The sequence below is a fragment of the Melospiza georgiana genome, chromosome 6 (assembly GCF_028018845.1).
Source record: "Melospiza georgiana isolate bMelGeo1 chromosome 6, bMelGeo1.pri, whole genome shotgun sequence".
NCBI classification, from domain to species: domain Eukaryota; kingdom Metazoa; phylum Chordata; class Aves; order Passeriformes; family Passerellidae; genus Melospiza; species Melospiza georgiana.
The window spans coordinates 19,897,689-19,912,355 of record NC_080435.1 but is presented as its reverse complement, the minus strand read 5'-3'; the positions used below and the strand labels follow the sequence as shown (position 1 = coordinate 19,912,355).

Below are 14,667 nucleotides of genomic sequence, written 5' to 3'. Positions count from 1 at the left end.
TCCCTGGTCCCTCTGTTATATTGATTTGGATTCTAGGAACTTCATTTTCATTCTTCATTATTTCAAAGCTATGAGGTTGACAGAATAATTTTCATTAAATATTCACTATAATTAACTTAGAATGAAATTAATTGACTTTTTAGAACCAAGATGCTCCTGGGGTGGCACTCTTCCAGACTCATAAAAACACCAGTTTTGCAGTGTCCTAAACTCTGGAGCCAAAGCATGCAGGAACTCTGCAGTGCTGTCAGTGAGTAACACCGACAGGATTATCAGTTGCACCACATGAAGTGCTCCTAACAAAAGTCATCTTAATACATAATCAATTCATATTACACGATAAATATTTTAAAAGTATTAGTTTTAGCAACTAAAGTCATTACCAACCTGATCAATGCCACGCCCTTTACACTGAAGAATAATTACTTCTAACAGCTTTGCTGCATGACATTCTGCATCTTCTCCAGCAACTCCTGTAAGGACCTGAAGCACAGCCATTACTGGTGGTGTATCCCCTCAAGGAGTATTCTCTATACACTGCTTTGCTTTGAAAAGCTGGTATGAATTTACCCCTCTAACAATGCCAGCATTAACAGCCATCAGTGAAGCAGCCAGATCTACAGACAACCAGGGACTGGAAACTGCTGGAATTGGGCAAAACAAACCAAATGTATAAATATTCAAGAGCTCTATGGATGCTGAGCCTACCACAGTTACAGTAAAAGCATCAGCTGCCATTTTGCCAAGGATTATTTCCAGAAACGAAAGAAAAACTTTACTTATCCATCAATGTACTGAATTTTGTAGAAGTTTTATTTACAAAAATGGGCTATCCAGTGGAAGGCCATGGAATACCTAAAACCTGTGTTAAAAATCCACTGTGCTCAGCTAACACCAATCACTAAGCAGTCATGACAGGCTAATTTTATATATAAGATTCCAAGAAATTACAAACACCCCAATTGACCTGACTGCAACTTATTTTCAAACAAAGGCTGGCAAGAGTTATTCACTAGTATTTATAAAATACTAAAATAGTTATTCACTGTAATATTTAAACATCTTCAAAAGAATTACTCAGGAAATACCATGGGCAGCACAGCTGACAGTTCACCAAAGCTCTTACATAGACACCACACCCCATATCCAGGAGTGGAAATCTGAAATCTCCACATATTACTATTAGAGATGGTAAAGCATTAACACATATCTTATAAAAAAGTATTCCTTTCCTCAATGGTGCTAACACTCTGGAAAGCTGTATATTCTAGAATTTGGCTGGACAAAAAAGCCCAGTAATACAAATCAAAAGACAGAAACCCTGCCCAGAAGTGCCTGGACAGAGTCAGACCTACTGCATTCTGCTCCCAGCTTTCACCACTGACAGGGCACAAACTTGGGAAAACAACTTCCCATTCCTGTGCCTTTATCTTCCATCCCTGCACACTTCTTTAGCACACAGGTGTCAGACCTTCAGCACACATGCAGCACGTGTATCCTGGCCATGGGGAGGCTACAAATCCCAGATGGAAGAATCCACCTGCCTTTTGCAATCTGTCTTGCATGCCCTTATGCACACAGTGTATTGCACCAAACCTGCTTTGTTTATTCTGCTTTTGTTGTGTAGGATTTCTTTTTCCCTTCTGCCAAAAGCATGTATCTGAAATTTTGATGCAATCTCTTTAAATTTCTCTGCAATAACTTAGTTAATTTCAGGAATCTTAGAGGATATTAGATGGCAAAATGCTTTAAAGAGCAGAAGTCAAAAGCTGCTGTGGGAAAAACTACCCAGTTTAACATGGTTATTTCTTCAGAGATGGCAGGTTTTGTTACCACATAGGAATCTACTCACCTTCTTGCACATACTGTAGATCATTTCAAGATATTTTGTGTCTGACAGAAGTGTATCTGTATCAACAGTCACATAATTATGCAAGAGAGGCATCATATCTGTGTTAAAAAGAAGGATGATCACAGTTAGGTATCATCTGTGTGCTATTAAAATCAGGTTGAAATCTGTGTATTAATAATTACAGTTCTTGCTTAATGCTTTCCAGGATAAGCCTGCAAGTCATAGGTGCCTTAGCAAAACAAGTCTGGTAGCAGCAACAGCAAAATAAAAATATTTCAAGTGTAACCTCACTTGAGTGTTTTCCTAAGATTTCAATCATGATGCAATTAATTGTATGGCTGAAATTGCATCCAAGAAACCCTCTGGCTCCCTGATTTATTTACATTACTTACCAGTAAAATAATCAAAACCATCCTGCTGGAAGACTTCAAACACAAGAGGAAGAAGCTGCCACATTTGTGCAGAAACCTGTTGGCAGGTCAGACTATGAGCCAAGGAAAAGATCTCCTCGTAGAACTCTAAAACAAACAGAATCTAGGTAAACAGCATGCCAATGCCATGCACTTCTGAAAGTAAGCCAGGTGAAGTACAGATACCTAATACATGCTGCTGCAAAACTGTTCCAATCACTTGCAAACAGATCCCTTCCAGCTGCTGGGTAATCTGAAAAATAAAATAAAATCAAAAAGAACAGGTAATGACTGTTTTCAATACTTTGGAGTTGAAATGAAACACATTCTAAAATTTGTCAAAGCAGCTTCTGTATATACAATATAGTTTTTAAGAACTATCAGAAACGCCTCACATTTTAGAGCACTAAATGTGTAAGAGCACAGCTCAGCTGTGCTCAGCACTCAACTAAGGATTTGCAAGATAGCTTTCAATACAAGGTGGTTTTTGAGTACTGGAAGACTCTCATTACAGGGAATCCTTTAAAAAGAAAAGCCTGACTAACCCTCTGCACCAGCTCAGTCCCATTAAAACACTGCGAGCAAATATTTATATACAAAAGGAGTAAACAATTGAAATCACAGGAGGTATTTCCTATCTCAGAAAAGAAATTAAACAAACAAACAAAAAACCAAAAAACAAACAAAAAAAAACAAACAAAAACAAAACAAAACAAAAAACACAAAAAACAAAAACAAAAAAAAAACAAAAAACCAAAACAAAACAAAAAAAAAAAAAAAAAAAAACAAAAAAAAACAAAAAACTCAAAAAAAAAATCCTAGATACCAAACCACTTCCCAAACCTAGCTTAGGATGTTCATATGGTATGGAGACCACCAGTGTAAATGCTGGTCCTACAGATTCAGTCAATGTTGCCAATTATAGCTAACAAAACAGTCATTAACCTGTTGAGGGCACTCACCTTGCACAGGGACAAGTAAAGGCTGAGTTTCTGGTTTTAGCTATGCAGAACAGGATTTGAACCTAACTTGCTAAATACCATATCTCTTGGAACACTGGTCATCCTGTGGGAGATGTCTCTAAACATAAATGTTTACTGGTCAACATTTTCAAACTGAGTTCCTCAGGACTAGCATATCATTACACAGACTTTTAATTTAGAAGGCAAAGATTTGCTGACAGAAACAAGTACAAGCAGCTGTAGCAACTGAGCTGGTCCTTAGTGTGGCAGCACTGAATTCTTGGGAATTCCCTTGGGAATCTGATGCTGCTTCTTTAGTGAAGCCTTCAGAGCTCTACAGCTTATTACTGAACTTTTTAGTCACTAAAAAACTATGTGTTTATTAAAAGCCTGTAGCTGACTTTGTCAAGAAAGATTTTAATCAGAAATAGCATCTTTTGAAACTGGCTGTACTCTGGACAGAAGTGACTCCATTCAGTACACCAAAACCAAATGACAGAAGTTTTAATCCCAGAGGAAAATTCTCCAGGGCAGATGAGGCAGGTGAAATCCCCATCTCCGAGCACAGCCACTGGAGCTGTATTTACCCACATTGATTCTGTCCCAGAGAGCAAACCCAGTCAGCAGAGTCAATGTTTGCAGCTATGTGAACCTTTATGTGCTTTGTTTGAAGGGCAGACCTCATCAAATCCGACGTGTGTTCCCAGCTGAGCTGACAGAGCTCCACCTGCTACAGACACATTGCTTCTACTGTGTGAACAAGAAGCTGGATTCTTATGGGAAATGCTGTGGCAACATTTATGCTCTATTACTGCATGCATTGCATTAGAAAAGTGACCCACTCTGCTACATCTTGGCTACATGGTAAGTACTTCACTATTTTCTGTTCTAATATCTTTTTGGCCAAAAGGACGGTTTTTCATGTAACAATGCTAGGACTATAAAAGACTTACAGTGTTCTTACACCATACATATCAGCTTTGAAGTCATTTTTACTTACTTCCTTGTGATCTTCAACTACACTGAGAAGTGTATCAATAGTATTCAAGATTCCCATTGCTGTCACTGCTTTGTCATCACTGCCCTCTTCATCTGGACCAGTCTGGATTACCTGGTTAAATGTCATTGCCTGCAAGTAATAGCAGAACAACCCATAAACATGTCATTGAATTGTGAAAGTCTGGCACCCTACACAATTTCAGAAGGACTTCTGCTGAGAAAATGTGTACAAATAATAGAAGGTGACTGCTGTGCTCCAGAATTTCTTCTCGGGATAATAAAATTTGGATGTTAAACCATTGGAGCTGTCTTTACCCATTATCTACTCCTGAATAAAAATATGTAATTGACATGATGTCCCATGCAAAAAATACATTTTCCCATGGTAAATTCTTCTGACACAAGGTTTCCTCAGCAGCTGAACTAGACCAGAACACTTGGCAGGCATTCCCAGAGAGGACACACTAACAATTCCATTTGAACTCCAAGGCCTTTAATAGGGAAGCACTGAGCTGACCTCTGCTTTTGCAAACATTAATACAATTTGCTAGATATGGCTATTCAAGCTCTGAATTTCTCCTGCAGATTCAACTTTATTTTTGCACCAAACTTTTAATTTAGAATTTACTCTTTCATTTAATATTTTAAAGCAGACAACCTAAGTGACATTTTAGAGACTACCTAAAATATGCTACCAATTCCATTATTACCACTATCAGGAGAAAATATGCAAAGATTTCACAAACATTTCTAGAATTGCTCTTAGAGAAATTTCTACTCAGTGTAAGTTATGAAGCCACTTCTGATGAAACACTGTCTAAATGTAGAAGAAAATTACTTGTATCAATGCACTTAGACTGGAGTAACAACAGCTATTAATTGATGGTCATACTCAACTATCAATTTTAAATATCAATCTTTCCCATATTAAAGATCTTCCCAAGCCACTGTAAAGTCTCACCAAATGCTGTGTCATTTCTACTGCAATTGGGGTAACTTCTTCACTATATTCACAGATCATCTTCTGAATCACATTAGTAAGATCATCATTTTCAGTCTCTCTTATAATATGAAGCAAAGCTTGCATTACAGGTCTAATGAATGGAGTAATATATTCTTTAGCTGTAAAACAGGTGGAATGTTTGAATTAACATTCTTAGAAAACCACAGATCAGTTTAAGAACCTACATCTCAAATAACATTATTTACTGCTTCAGCATTAACACACCAAAACCATGAGTAGAATAAATCATTATGGCAATACTACCATTCAGAACAAATTTTAATAATATATAACAAGAGGATTGAAATTAAAGTATGAAAACCAGAGCACTGTGGTCTGAATTAATAAAATGCAACATTACTGATCAATGCAAATGTTAATTGAATGGGAATGGGTACATATACACCTTTGTCAAATTACCTGAAGTATTAAATATATAGTTTATGTTTGCTTTGTGGCTTTTATGCCAGCTTCAGGAATACTAAGCCAAGTAAAACCTGCCTGGATCAGGATTGTTTTTTTCCTTTAAATTTTAACACGAATGAATATATGCCAAGACAGATATTGCCACTGTATTTCTGATTCAATTATTAGGTGCTATAAAACTGGATTTACTGTACCATGAAGCTCTTGTTTACAGTGTTTTCATAATCATAATGTCTTATAATGTTAAAATGAAATTTATTTTAAAAAATAAAACCTTTCTAGCTGAAAAATTAGAGTAAATGATTACAAGTTACAACTGCAAGAGGAAAATTAACATCAGGGAAGAAGAGAACAAGTCTGCCTGAACATCACAAAATTAACACCTATTCCATTAAAGCTTGCTGTAAGAAAAGGCTCTTACCTTTCTCTTGATTACTGATGAGAACTTGAAGAGCTATTGCAGCTTCCACTTTCACAGGCATTTCCCTATCATCTATCAGACACCTTCTCGTGAGTTCTAAGGCTGTCTGGAGATTCTGGTCACTTTTAAATTTAACTTCACAGAAATAATGAAGAACCCAGCAAGCCTGAAAAAAAAAACAGTGAAGAAATTCAGAGTTGCAAAAGCTACAAAGAGGATTGTATACCCATAAGCTACAAAAATAATTGAATCTGAGGTGCAACTCCTGATGAATAAAGATACTGTAAGAGTTGTCAGGGATGAAGATGTCTGAGAGTGTGGAGGCTGGTCAGTGGGAGGCTGTCTTGCAGACATCACTAAACCAGTACTATGATCTCAGGTTCATCTTTGGCCACAGGTTTTGTGTGAGCAGTACAGTCTGTGTGCAAAACACACACAGACCCTACCACCAGCCACAGATGGGAAACTGTGCACACAGCGCTGCAGCCATTCCAGAACTACACATGTAAAAATGAGTACCCATCCCTGGAAAAGGTGTACAATTTATTATGGAAAAGGTGCAGAAAGGGAGCATCTGTGAGAAGGAAGAAGTTGCAGATTTCTGAATTCCTCAGTTGGAACAGTGTATCTCAGTAAAGGCCACACTTTCTTACCCGAGCTCTCATGTAACCCAGCTCACTGCTGAAGAGAGGGAACACATGATTCTGCAACATATATTCCATCTGATCCTTATAGATCTTTTTCTGTCAAAATATGAAAGGAAGCACATCAATTTTAAACTTCATATAAACATGTATTTCTATCCCATTAAAAAAGTCACACATGATGAAGAGTGAAGAATGTAACAAACCCTCAGACTTTTCACTTATCCCTTTTTTAAGTCAATTATGCAACAATGATCTCCTATATTAGTAATTAAATTGGGTCCTACATGGATTTTTAAAATTTTCAGTCATAATAGTGACACCTTTCTCCCCAGCCACTTTTTGACCCCAAGAGGCACCTTCCTGTTGGCAGCACATTGTCACCAAAAGGAAAAGTGGTCAGGGAAAGTGCTTAGAGCTGTGGTCCAAATACAAGTCCATGCTATGCATGAATTTTGCTACCATCTTAACCAAGTAACATCTTTAATTTCATTTTATTTCCTCTCTTCTAGACACAAAACCCAGTCATTAAATAAACAGCCTCTCACTGGAAGCACTTTTTTCCTTTCTTCCACAAAAAAGGGAATTTAATTAAGTGAAGCACAGAAATGGTGTAGTAATTCTCACCAGAAGCACAGAACTTAAAAAAGAACTTAATAACTGAACTTGAACATGACCTATAAAACTTCGGTAATTAAGTAATTAAGCTAACATTAAACCCAAAACAATTAAGTTCAACAGCTTAAAAAAAAAACTGGCAGCAATTCAGAAACTTGTGAACTCTGGGCTATGTGCATTTCTTCTAAGGCACTATATGTTAGAAATACCATAGGAGGGGCAAAAAAAAAAAAAAAAAGCATGAAAAGAACTACTAGATTTGTTCTGCTTACTTTTAGGAGAATTTCAGCCAAAGAACCAATCATATGTAAAGCACCATCCTTCTTGCGAGGATCAGCATTTGGCTCCGTGAGGATTTGATAACAAAAGCCCATTGTCTTCTGCAGGACCTAGATTACATGTAAGGTCAGTCACAGGATTCCAGTCAAGCACCCAGGTACCATTCTCTGTGCTCTGAAATGCTACAATATCTAACAGCCTGCTCCAAGCCTGGAATGTGGGCAATGTTTTGTGTCTTTGTAATAAACACACAATATTCTGTCAAGAATGGGTCCTAGGGGAATTTGCAAATACAAAAAACCATAAATAGACCAGTGTAAAATAAATTTGGAATTTCAAATATGAGAGCAGAAAAGTAAAACTTTTATTAACAGCTCTTTCAGCAAATAAACTGAATTTAGCTGGTGGTATTTCAGTATAATCCTTGAACAACTTACCTCTTTCCTTTTACTACACGATGTAAACAATAATGTCTGAGCAGCAGTTGTTGGAGAAATGAAGTCTTCAAATACATCTGTTAAATAACATTGTAACAGTTTTAAATACCAGTCCTTTACTACAGTTCATGATCCCAATGTATTTAATATGAAAAAAGAGCACCCTTCAGGTGGTTATATTCCAAGATATTCCAAGACCAAAGAGTAACATGTGGTTGGATACATATGGGTTATGTTTTTCATGATGACTGCCTCTACATGTCTAATTTGAAGTTCTCGGTCTCTTATTTTTAAGATAAATCTTTTTCAACAGTAGAAGCAGACACAACAGTCAAGTTTGGACATGGATGTTATTTGCTCTACAGGCCAGCACACAGAACTAATTGTGTTAAAAAATGCTCTGTTTCTCATTTCTCTGCAGAAGAGGATTATCAGAGCCTTGTGCAATACCTGTAGTGTTTACAGGTATGCCTCTGACCTGAGGGATAAAAACTCCCAAACCCCTCAAGATTCCTTGTTCTAGCCACATAAATATTCCATGGTAAAGGGAAGAATTTGTTCAAGGAGTCTGAAGTATTTTTGTTTGTTCCCAACGTCAGAGGACTGAATGACAGATATAGAATAAACCCCAACTAAAGTAGCAGAGCACAGGAGGTGAAATGGGACAAGTCTGGAATGCCAGGCTTACTCGATAATGTGTCATTTACCACTGGGGTAAATCTGCTCTGAACTGTGCTATGGGTGAAATTCCCCAAGAAATCCAGGGCCTGAAATATTAGCTGTTTATGGCACAACCTCTAAATGACATTAAATTTATGTGGTTGTTGCTAGCAAGACCAGGACTGTTTGATTTGCAATAAAAACTTTGTAACTGTAAATGAAATACTTTCACTCCTGTGCCACTGCTGACTGTTGTATCCTCTCTCCTTTCCACCAATATGTCCAACTTCTTTTATTTGGTTAATACACTGTGTTTCTCTCTTTTTTTTAAGATTAAATCCACCTGTTTTCACAAAAACACTCCATAAAATCCCATCCTTTGCGTGAAACCATTTTTTAACATGAGTAGATTTCAAAGGCTCACCAAATTTCATGCGGATATATTCATATGGATCTTCTTGCCAAAGCTCTTCATCAGCATCTGTATAGCACATCAATGGGAAAATAACATCTTGGATGATTCCCTGGAATAAAGAGATTGAAAGCAGGTTAGCACTACTAAATCAATCTCTGTATTCTGTCCTGTATTTTATAGATTTTCTCCATCCTGTCAGTAACATTCTAAAGCTATTTGGATTTAGAGTGGATTTATGTGGCACTTTACAAAGAAGTACATCTTTTGTGTTTAGGCAGAGTTACAATACAACACAAGATACTAGACTGGTTTTGGATAATGGCATGTGGAGATGATTTAATGCCATAAATTCAGCAGCTAACACCATCTCCAAATATGCTGTGTTAGATTGTAATCTTTAATAAATTAAAGCACAAAGGAGAGACAGCAATAAATTAGTAGCTTTGCTCATCTTTCAAGGTAACCTTCATTAAACTGGCTTAAACTCTTTCCACCAGCAATTTATAAGAAAAGTGCCTAAAATGTGAATTGTAGCAAGGCTGGAAACACTCTACAGTAGACTGACTAATGTACTCCTGAGTCATGTAAGTATTAAACCCCAAAAATGGCTTACTTGAATATGAGGTTTCAGATTCCTCCAGGTGACTGCATGAGACACTCCTTGATTGATGTAATTTAGTGTTTGCTGCAGAACTCTAGGAGCCATGTACTGCTTTTCCTTGTACTGATACAGCACCTTCAGCAACACCTAGAGAAATCAGATCTCATCAGTGTCTCATACTGAGCACAGCCCATTTTCACCACAATTCTACCCTCCCTCACCAGCCTACATAAGAACCCCTCAAAACTGAACAAAACCCCCATTTATTCATTAGGCTAAAATGGGTACTGACTAAGCCTTCTACCAAATGTCATTGTTAATTTTATAAGACAATTTGCAGCTCATACTGGGTGCTTGCACATCTTTTAAAAATACCATCCTTCAATAACACAAACCATACATGCTAAGTCACCACCAACACACCCCAGGGGGCTTTGCCCTCTGCCTCTGAGGTTTATTTTTCCATCTTCACTCTCTGGGGGCAGAAATTCCCACCCAGCCACTGGATCAGAACACTCTACGCTCACAGTCTGATCTGTGCCTGAGCTGCCTCACAGAGCTGTGAGCAACGTGTGTGTGTGGAGTGATCCACACACTCCAGTCACTCCCTTTGCCTTTCTGGCCTCAACTCTTCTGCAGTGGCATCCAGAACTCCTTCACAGGGATCCATCTGTGTTCAAGTGTATGGCTCTCCACAAATAAGGTCATGAAAAGGACATGGGATCATGACTAGTAATTAAATTACAGCTTACAGGAGAGGTTTGCACGGGTAATGCAAAGGGAATTCCCTGGAGCCCAATCCAGGTCAGTGGAAACACTGCACCTTCAGAAGCAGCATGACTAACTGGAGAGAAATGGCAAATTCCATTGCCAGGATTTCATTTCAGTTTTCACACAAAAGAAGCATTTTTTAAAAATCCCAACCGAAAGGAGCTGGAAAGATATTGATCAATCTCTAATACTATCAAAATAAAAATCTAGGGAAAACAAGATTCATCATTTTGAAAATGAATGCTGTTCATACCATTGATTACACAAAGACTGAAGTGTTTTTCCCAAAGGAATTGCCTTGTACTTCAGTTTAAGGAGGATGAACTCATTCATCAAAACATTCACAGCTTTATAAACAGTTTTATGCTCTAGATGCTTTATCAAAGTTTGAACTGCTCATGTTTAAAAACCTTCAGGATTTAGAAATTACTTGGTACCAACACCTGAGTACAAGGTTTTGTGGCATTAGGCATTGAGTTAGGATAGAAAAGAAAAGAGCAAAAGATCAAACTTGCCGGGATTTTTAGGATTATCCAAGAAGATGCATGCATTTTCATTATTCAGATGTAGTAGGTAAAGATATTAAAAAATTAAGAAAATTTTTAAGAACTGCAGTGAGGAAAAAGAGCATGGACACTCTGGGGCAAATAAAATAAAATTCTGTGACAGTGCCAAGGAACTACAAGCAGCACTGTCCAACCAGGGCTTAGTTCTGGCTCCAGAGAAGTGTCTTGAGCAAAACAGCTGCTAACACAAGGGATAAATTCAGGGTATTCCAGTTAGGCAGCTCAGCCTGGTTTGGACAAACTAAGAAAGTTCAGCTAAAGTGAATGCTGAATGTACAGGATTTTTTTTTTTTGAGGGGGCTAATCAATGAGAAGTAATTATGACCATAATATTAGCAGTGTATTTCAAGTTTATACTTGAACCACCTGTTGTCTTATGCCTTATATTTATCTATTACTCCTTTATTAAAAGGGTGCAAACACTTTGGAGAGTAGAGAGAACTCCATGAAACATTATCCAAATTTATATTCTTCAGTAATTCATAGATTTACAATTTCTGTGAAGAAATCCTGCTCAAAAATCCTCCACAACATTTGTTTGGCAGATTCCATGTCCTGAGCAGAGGCCCAAGATCTATCTTCTGCAGAAAAATGGAGGGCAGGACCTTAACACAGTCTGTCTTCCTAAACAAGTTACATTATTGTTTAGGAACAAACTAAGCCTGCCAAATATTGATTTTTTTAGCAGTTTTCTTTAAATACCTGAATTCTTAGGTGCTTCTCGCTGCAATAACAATAAGGATCAAAATTGATTCAAAGAGAATGTAAAGAAAAATGAGCATTTTGTCAAACTGTTAAAATTATCTTTTCAAAGACTACTGGCCATAGCCCTTTGTCAGAACTTGATTTTATCTTGGAAGTGCAAAGCAACCAGTAAGGCCCCAAAGAACATGCAATAATTATCTGTCTAATGTCCCCTAGAGGTGACAGGTGAGCACCTCAGCAAGCAAAGCTGACACCACTTCCCTAAGCAGAAGGTTGGGATATATTGCCTCACACTCCATATGAAAAATGCTTTCCATACTTTGGCCAACGTTCAAAATGCATGGATTTATGAGACACTTTCTCTACATTTCCTCTTTAAAAGTCCTGTAATTCATTATAATTTAATTAGAAATTAAGAGAACTGAAAGTAAACCAAGAACTGTTTGTCTGACTCGAAGGCTTTGAAGAAAACATTCTGCACTGTGAGATTTTCATAAATCAATAGTCTATTCTATATTTTATATATATTTATATTTTAATCACCTTAGAATAAAGGTATTTATAAACCAAATAGGAGATAATTTCATAAAAACATACCTGAAGTTTTTAATTAATCCAAAGATTATTTGCATACAGCAGATTGTAAAACGCAGCAGAAGTGGCAACCCCAAAACAGGGAGATGAGTGGAAAGGGAACATCAGAATTACCTGTCTCTTAAGAGAGCCTCTGCTTGATCAGGCTTTTGCAGAAGGCTGAAAATTTAGCATTTACAGACTTTAAGTAAAAATAACCTGTATCAGAGTTTAAGAGCTGGTTCTGAAGGCCAACTAAACCACATACACCCAATCTCTTTCAGAAAGGAAAAAAATTGGTAGCATTTGTCTGAAGCTCATCTGAGGGCTTGTAAGTGGAAAGAGGATTGTGATATGTGGCAAATTGCTAATTTCTTTATCAGTCTTTTCTTTTTTTTTAGCCCCCAGACATCACTGCTTTGCATACCAATGTGAATAGGAGCAAGAAGCCTTTTCAGCAGATAATGAAATAAGCAACCAGTACTAACTCCAAACTTATCCTAGCACTCCCCCCACACTCAGTGTTTCTTACTTGCTGAACACCAACAGCGAAGGCCTTCAAGAAAACTTCAGCAAACTCATTGTACTCCTTGGAAACATTCCCAGGGCTTCCATACCTACAATTAGAAGCAAGTATGTACACTCAAGGCTGCAGCAATATTACTGACTTGAATGTTTGCTTGGAGGTTTTTTGAAAAATAATAATGGAAGAGAAAATACCTCTCAAAGAGCCTAGCTAAGATATGCAAAGCCCACTTCTTGCATTTCCACCAGGGCAACTCAGGTCTATCATCTTCATCAACTTGAAGGGTTTCCTTTGGGGGGGAAAAAAAAAAAGAGACATTATTTACCAATTATTCACAAAGAGTTCAAATTATATGTATTTAGAACAACTACACAGTATATCTTGTTTTTAACCTGCCATTTGAACTTCTAGCTTAACAGAAGTATGAAGCAGAGCATATCTAAAAATAAATCCCATGAAATATGCCTAAATGATCAATAAATTTTTGAAACAAGAAGCCAAAATAAGCTTTGCTATAATTTAAAAATAGAACTTGCATACAAGCTACATATTTTTAAAATTTGTTTAGTCTCATTGAAACTCCCCATACAGCCTAATCTTTTTTATTTATTATTTTCTTGGCATCTGTAGAGAAAAAAGAATGCAGAAATTACATTCTAGTGAATGAAAAATACTTAAAGACATAAATAGCCAAAAGCCACTTACAGCTGGTACATCCCTATCAACAACAGTCTTCAGGATTTCTATCCACTCAGCCAGGTTTTGCTGATTTATCAACTCCAGAGGTAATGTGTACTGGTTAAAAAAAAAAAAAAAAAAAACAAAAAGAAATTATTTTTTACCTGCTTTATAATAAATTTATGTTACTTTTACAGTTCAAATTTTAGCTTTCAAATCTTTGCCGATACAACAAAAGATAGAAATTTACCACAAAAACCAGGCTAAAGAACTCAACACCATCTAACCTATATCCTAAATATCCTCAAAGGTGCTAGAGGTCTTTGCTCCAATTCATTGTGCTTATGCAATGCTAAAATGCTACTTAAATGGATGTTACTCTACTTTCTGAAGCATTTAACAGCAGTTCCATTCCAAACTGCTATATTTACACTGGTAACTCTCTGTAGGCTGGCCTCCACAATCTGTCCTCAGAAAACTCATTTTCTAACTGGTTTTCAGCAAACACCCTACCTTAGAGGATGGTATGTGTAACTTCTATCTAATGCCAACAAGAATAGCACTGCTCAAAAGTAAAAGCACAAGACAATCAGAAACTTGTGATTCATGGAGCTGAGTAGTAGAGAAAATGATTCAGCTGTAATCTAATACTGTAATATTTCTGTCATTCACTATTTTAAGGAAAAGCATAATGCTTTAAATTATTGTTCAAGTATATACAATGTTTTTTTACCTGGACAAGGGCATAAAATATTTTGAAGATCTGTTTTTGGATGAGGACAGACTGGTCTGATGGATCATTCAGGAGCTGAATGAAGCTGTCCTTCAGGACTGGCAGAAAATGTTGCATTGCAGCTATCAAGGGACTCCGCTCCTCTGGTTTCTTGTACCTTTAGAGAAGAACAAAACCAGTTTTGTAGTTGTTGCAGGTGCCTTTAAATTGAAAAGCTCACCTTGCCCCAGTGTAGGCACAAGTAGGTTATATGACAGCTCATAACAACCTGTCACTTAAAAAGAACCCCCAGCCAGTTCCTGTGACAGAATGGGAAATAAAGCCATAGCCAGATGGTGTTACAGATAAGAAATACATTAACCAGAGTGCACAGTTTCTCAAAACATTT

The 14,667-nt window shown here is 37.1% G+C and overlaps 1 protein-coding gene and 1 non-coding gene across 2 annotated transcripts in view; both read right to left on the bottom strand.

The window, feature by feature from the left end:
* Positions 1-14,667, bottom strand: part of IPO7 (importin 7) — a 33,568-nt gene that overhangs the window by 5,955 nt on the left and 12,946 nt on the right. The window contains exons 5-20 of the mRNA XM_058025999.1: positions 14,280-14,436; positions 13,574-13,663; positions 13,063-13,157; positions 12,875-12,959; positions 9,740-9,874; positions 9,136-9,235; positions 8,052-8,128; positions 7,608-7,724; positions 6,727-6,816; positions 6,074-6,239; positions 5,185-5,345; positions 4,225-4,353; positions 2,449-2,515; positions 2,245-2,370; positions 1,853-1,950; positions 388-483 (exon numbers count right to left, since the gene is read on the bottom strand). Coding sequence (XP_057881982.1) covers positions 388-483; positions 1,853-1,950; positions 2,245-2,370; positions 2,449-2,515; positions 4,225-4,353; positions 5,185-5,345; positions 6,074-6,239; positions 6,727-6,816; positions 7,608-7,724; positions 8,052-8,128; positions 9,136-9,235; positions 9,740-9,874; positions 12,875-12,959; positions 13,063-13,157; positions 13,574-13,663; positions 14,280-14,436 — 1,789 coding nt within the window. The remainder of the gene's footprint in view (positions 1-387; positions 484-1,852; positions 1,951-2,244; positions 2,371-2,448; positions 2,516-4,224; positions 4,354-5,184; positions 5,346-6,073; positions 6,240-6,726; positions 6,817-7,607; positions 7,725-8,051; positions 8,129-9,135; positions 9,236-9,739; positions 9,875-12,874; positions 12,960-13,062; positions 13,158-13,573; positions 13,664-14,279; positions 14,437-14,667) is intronic.
* LOC131085368 (small nucleolar RNA SNORA23) lies at positions 6,377-6,557 on the bottom strand. The gene has a single exon (XR_009114631.1). It is a non-coding gene; the product is annotated as a small nucleolar RNA SNORA23 (small nucleolar RNA).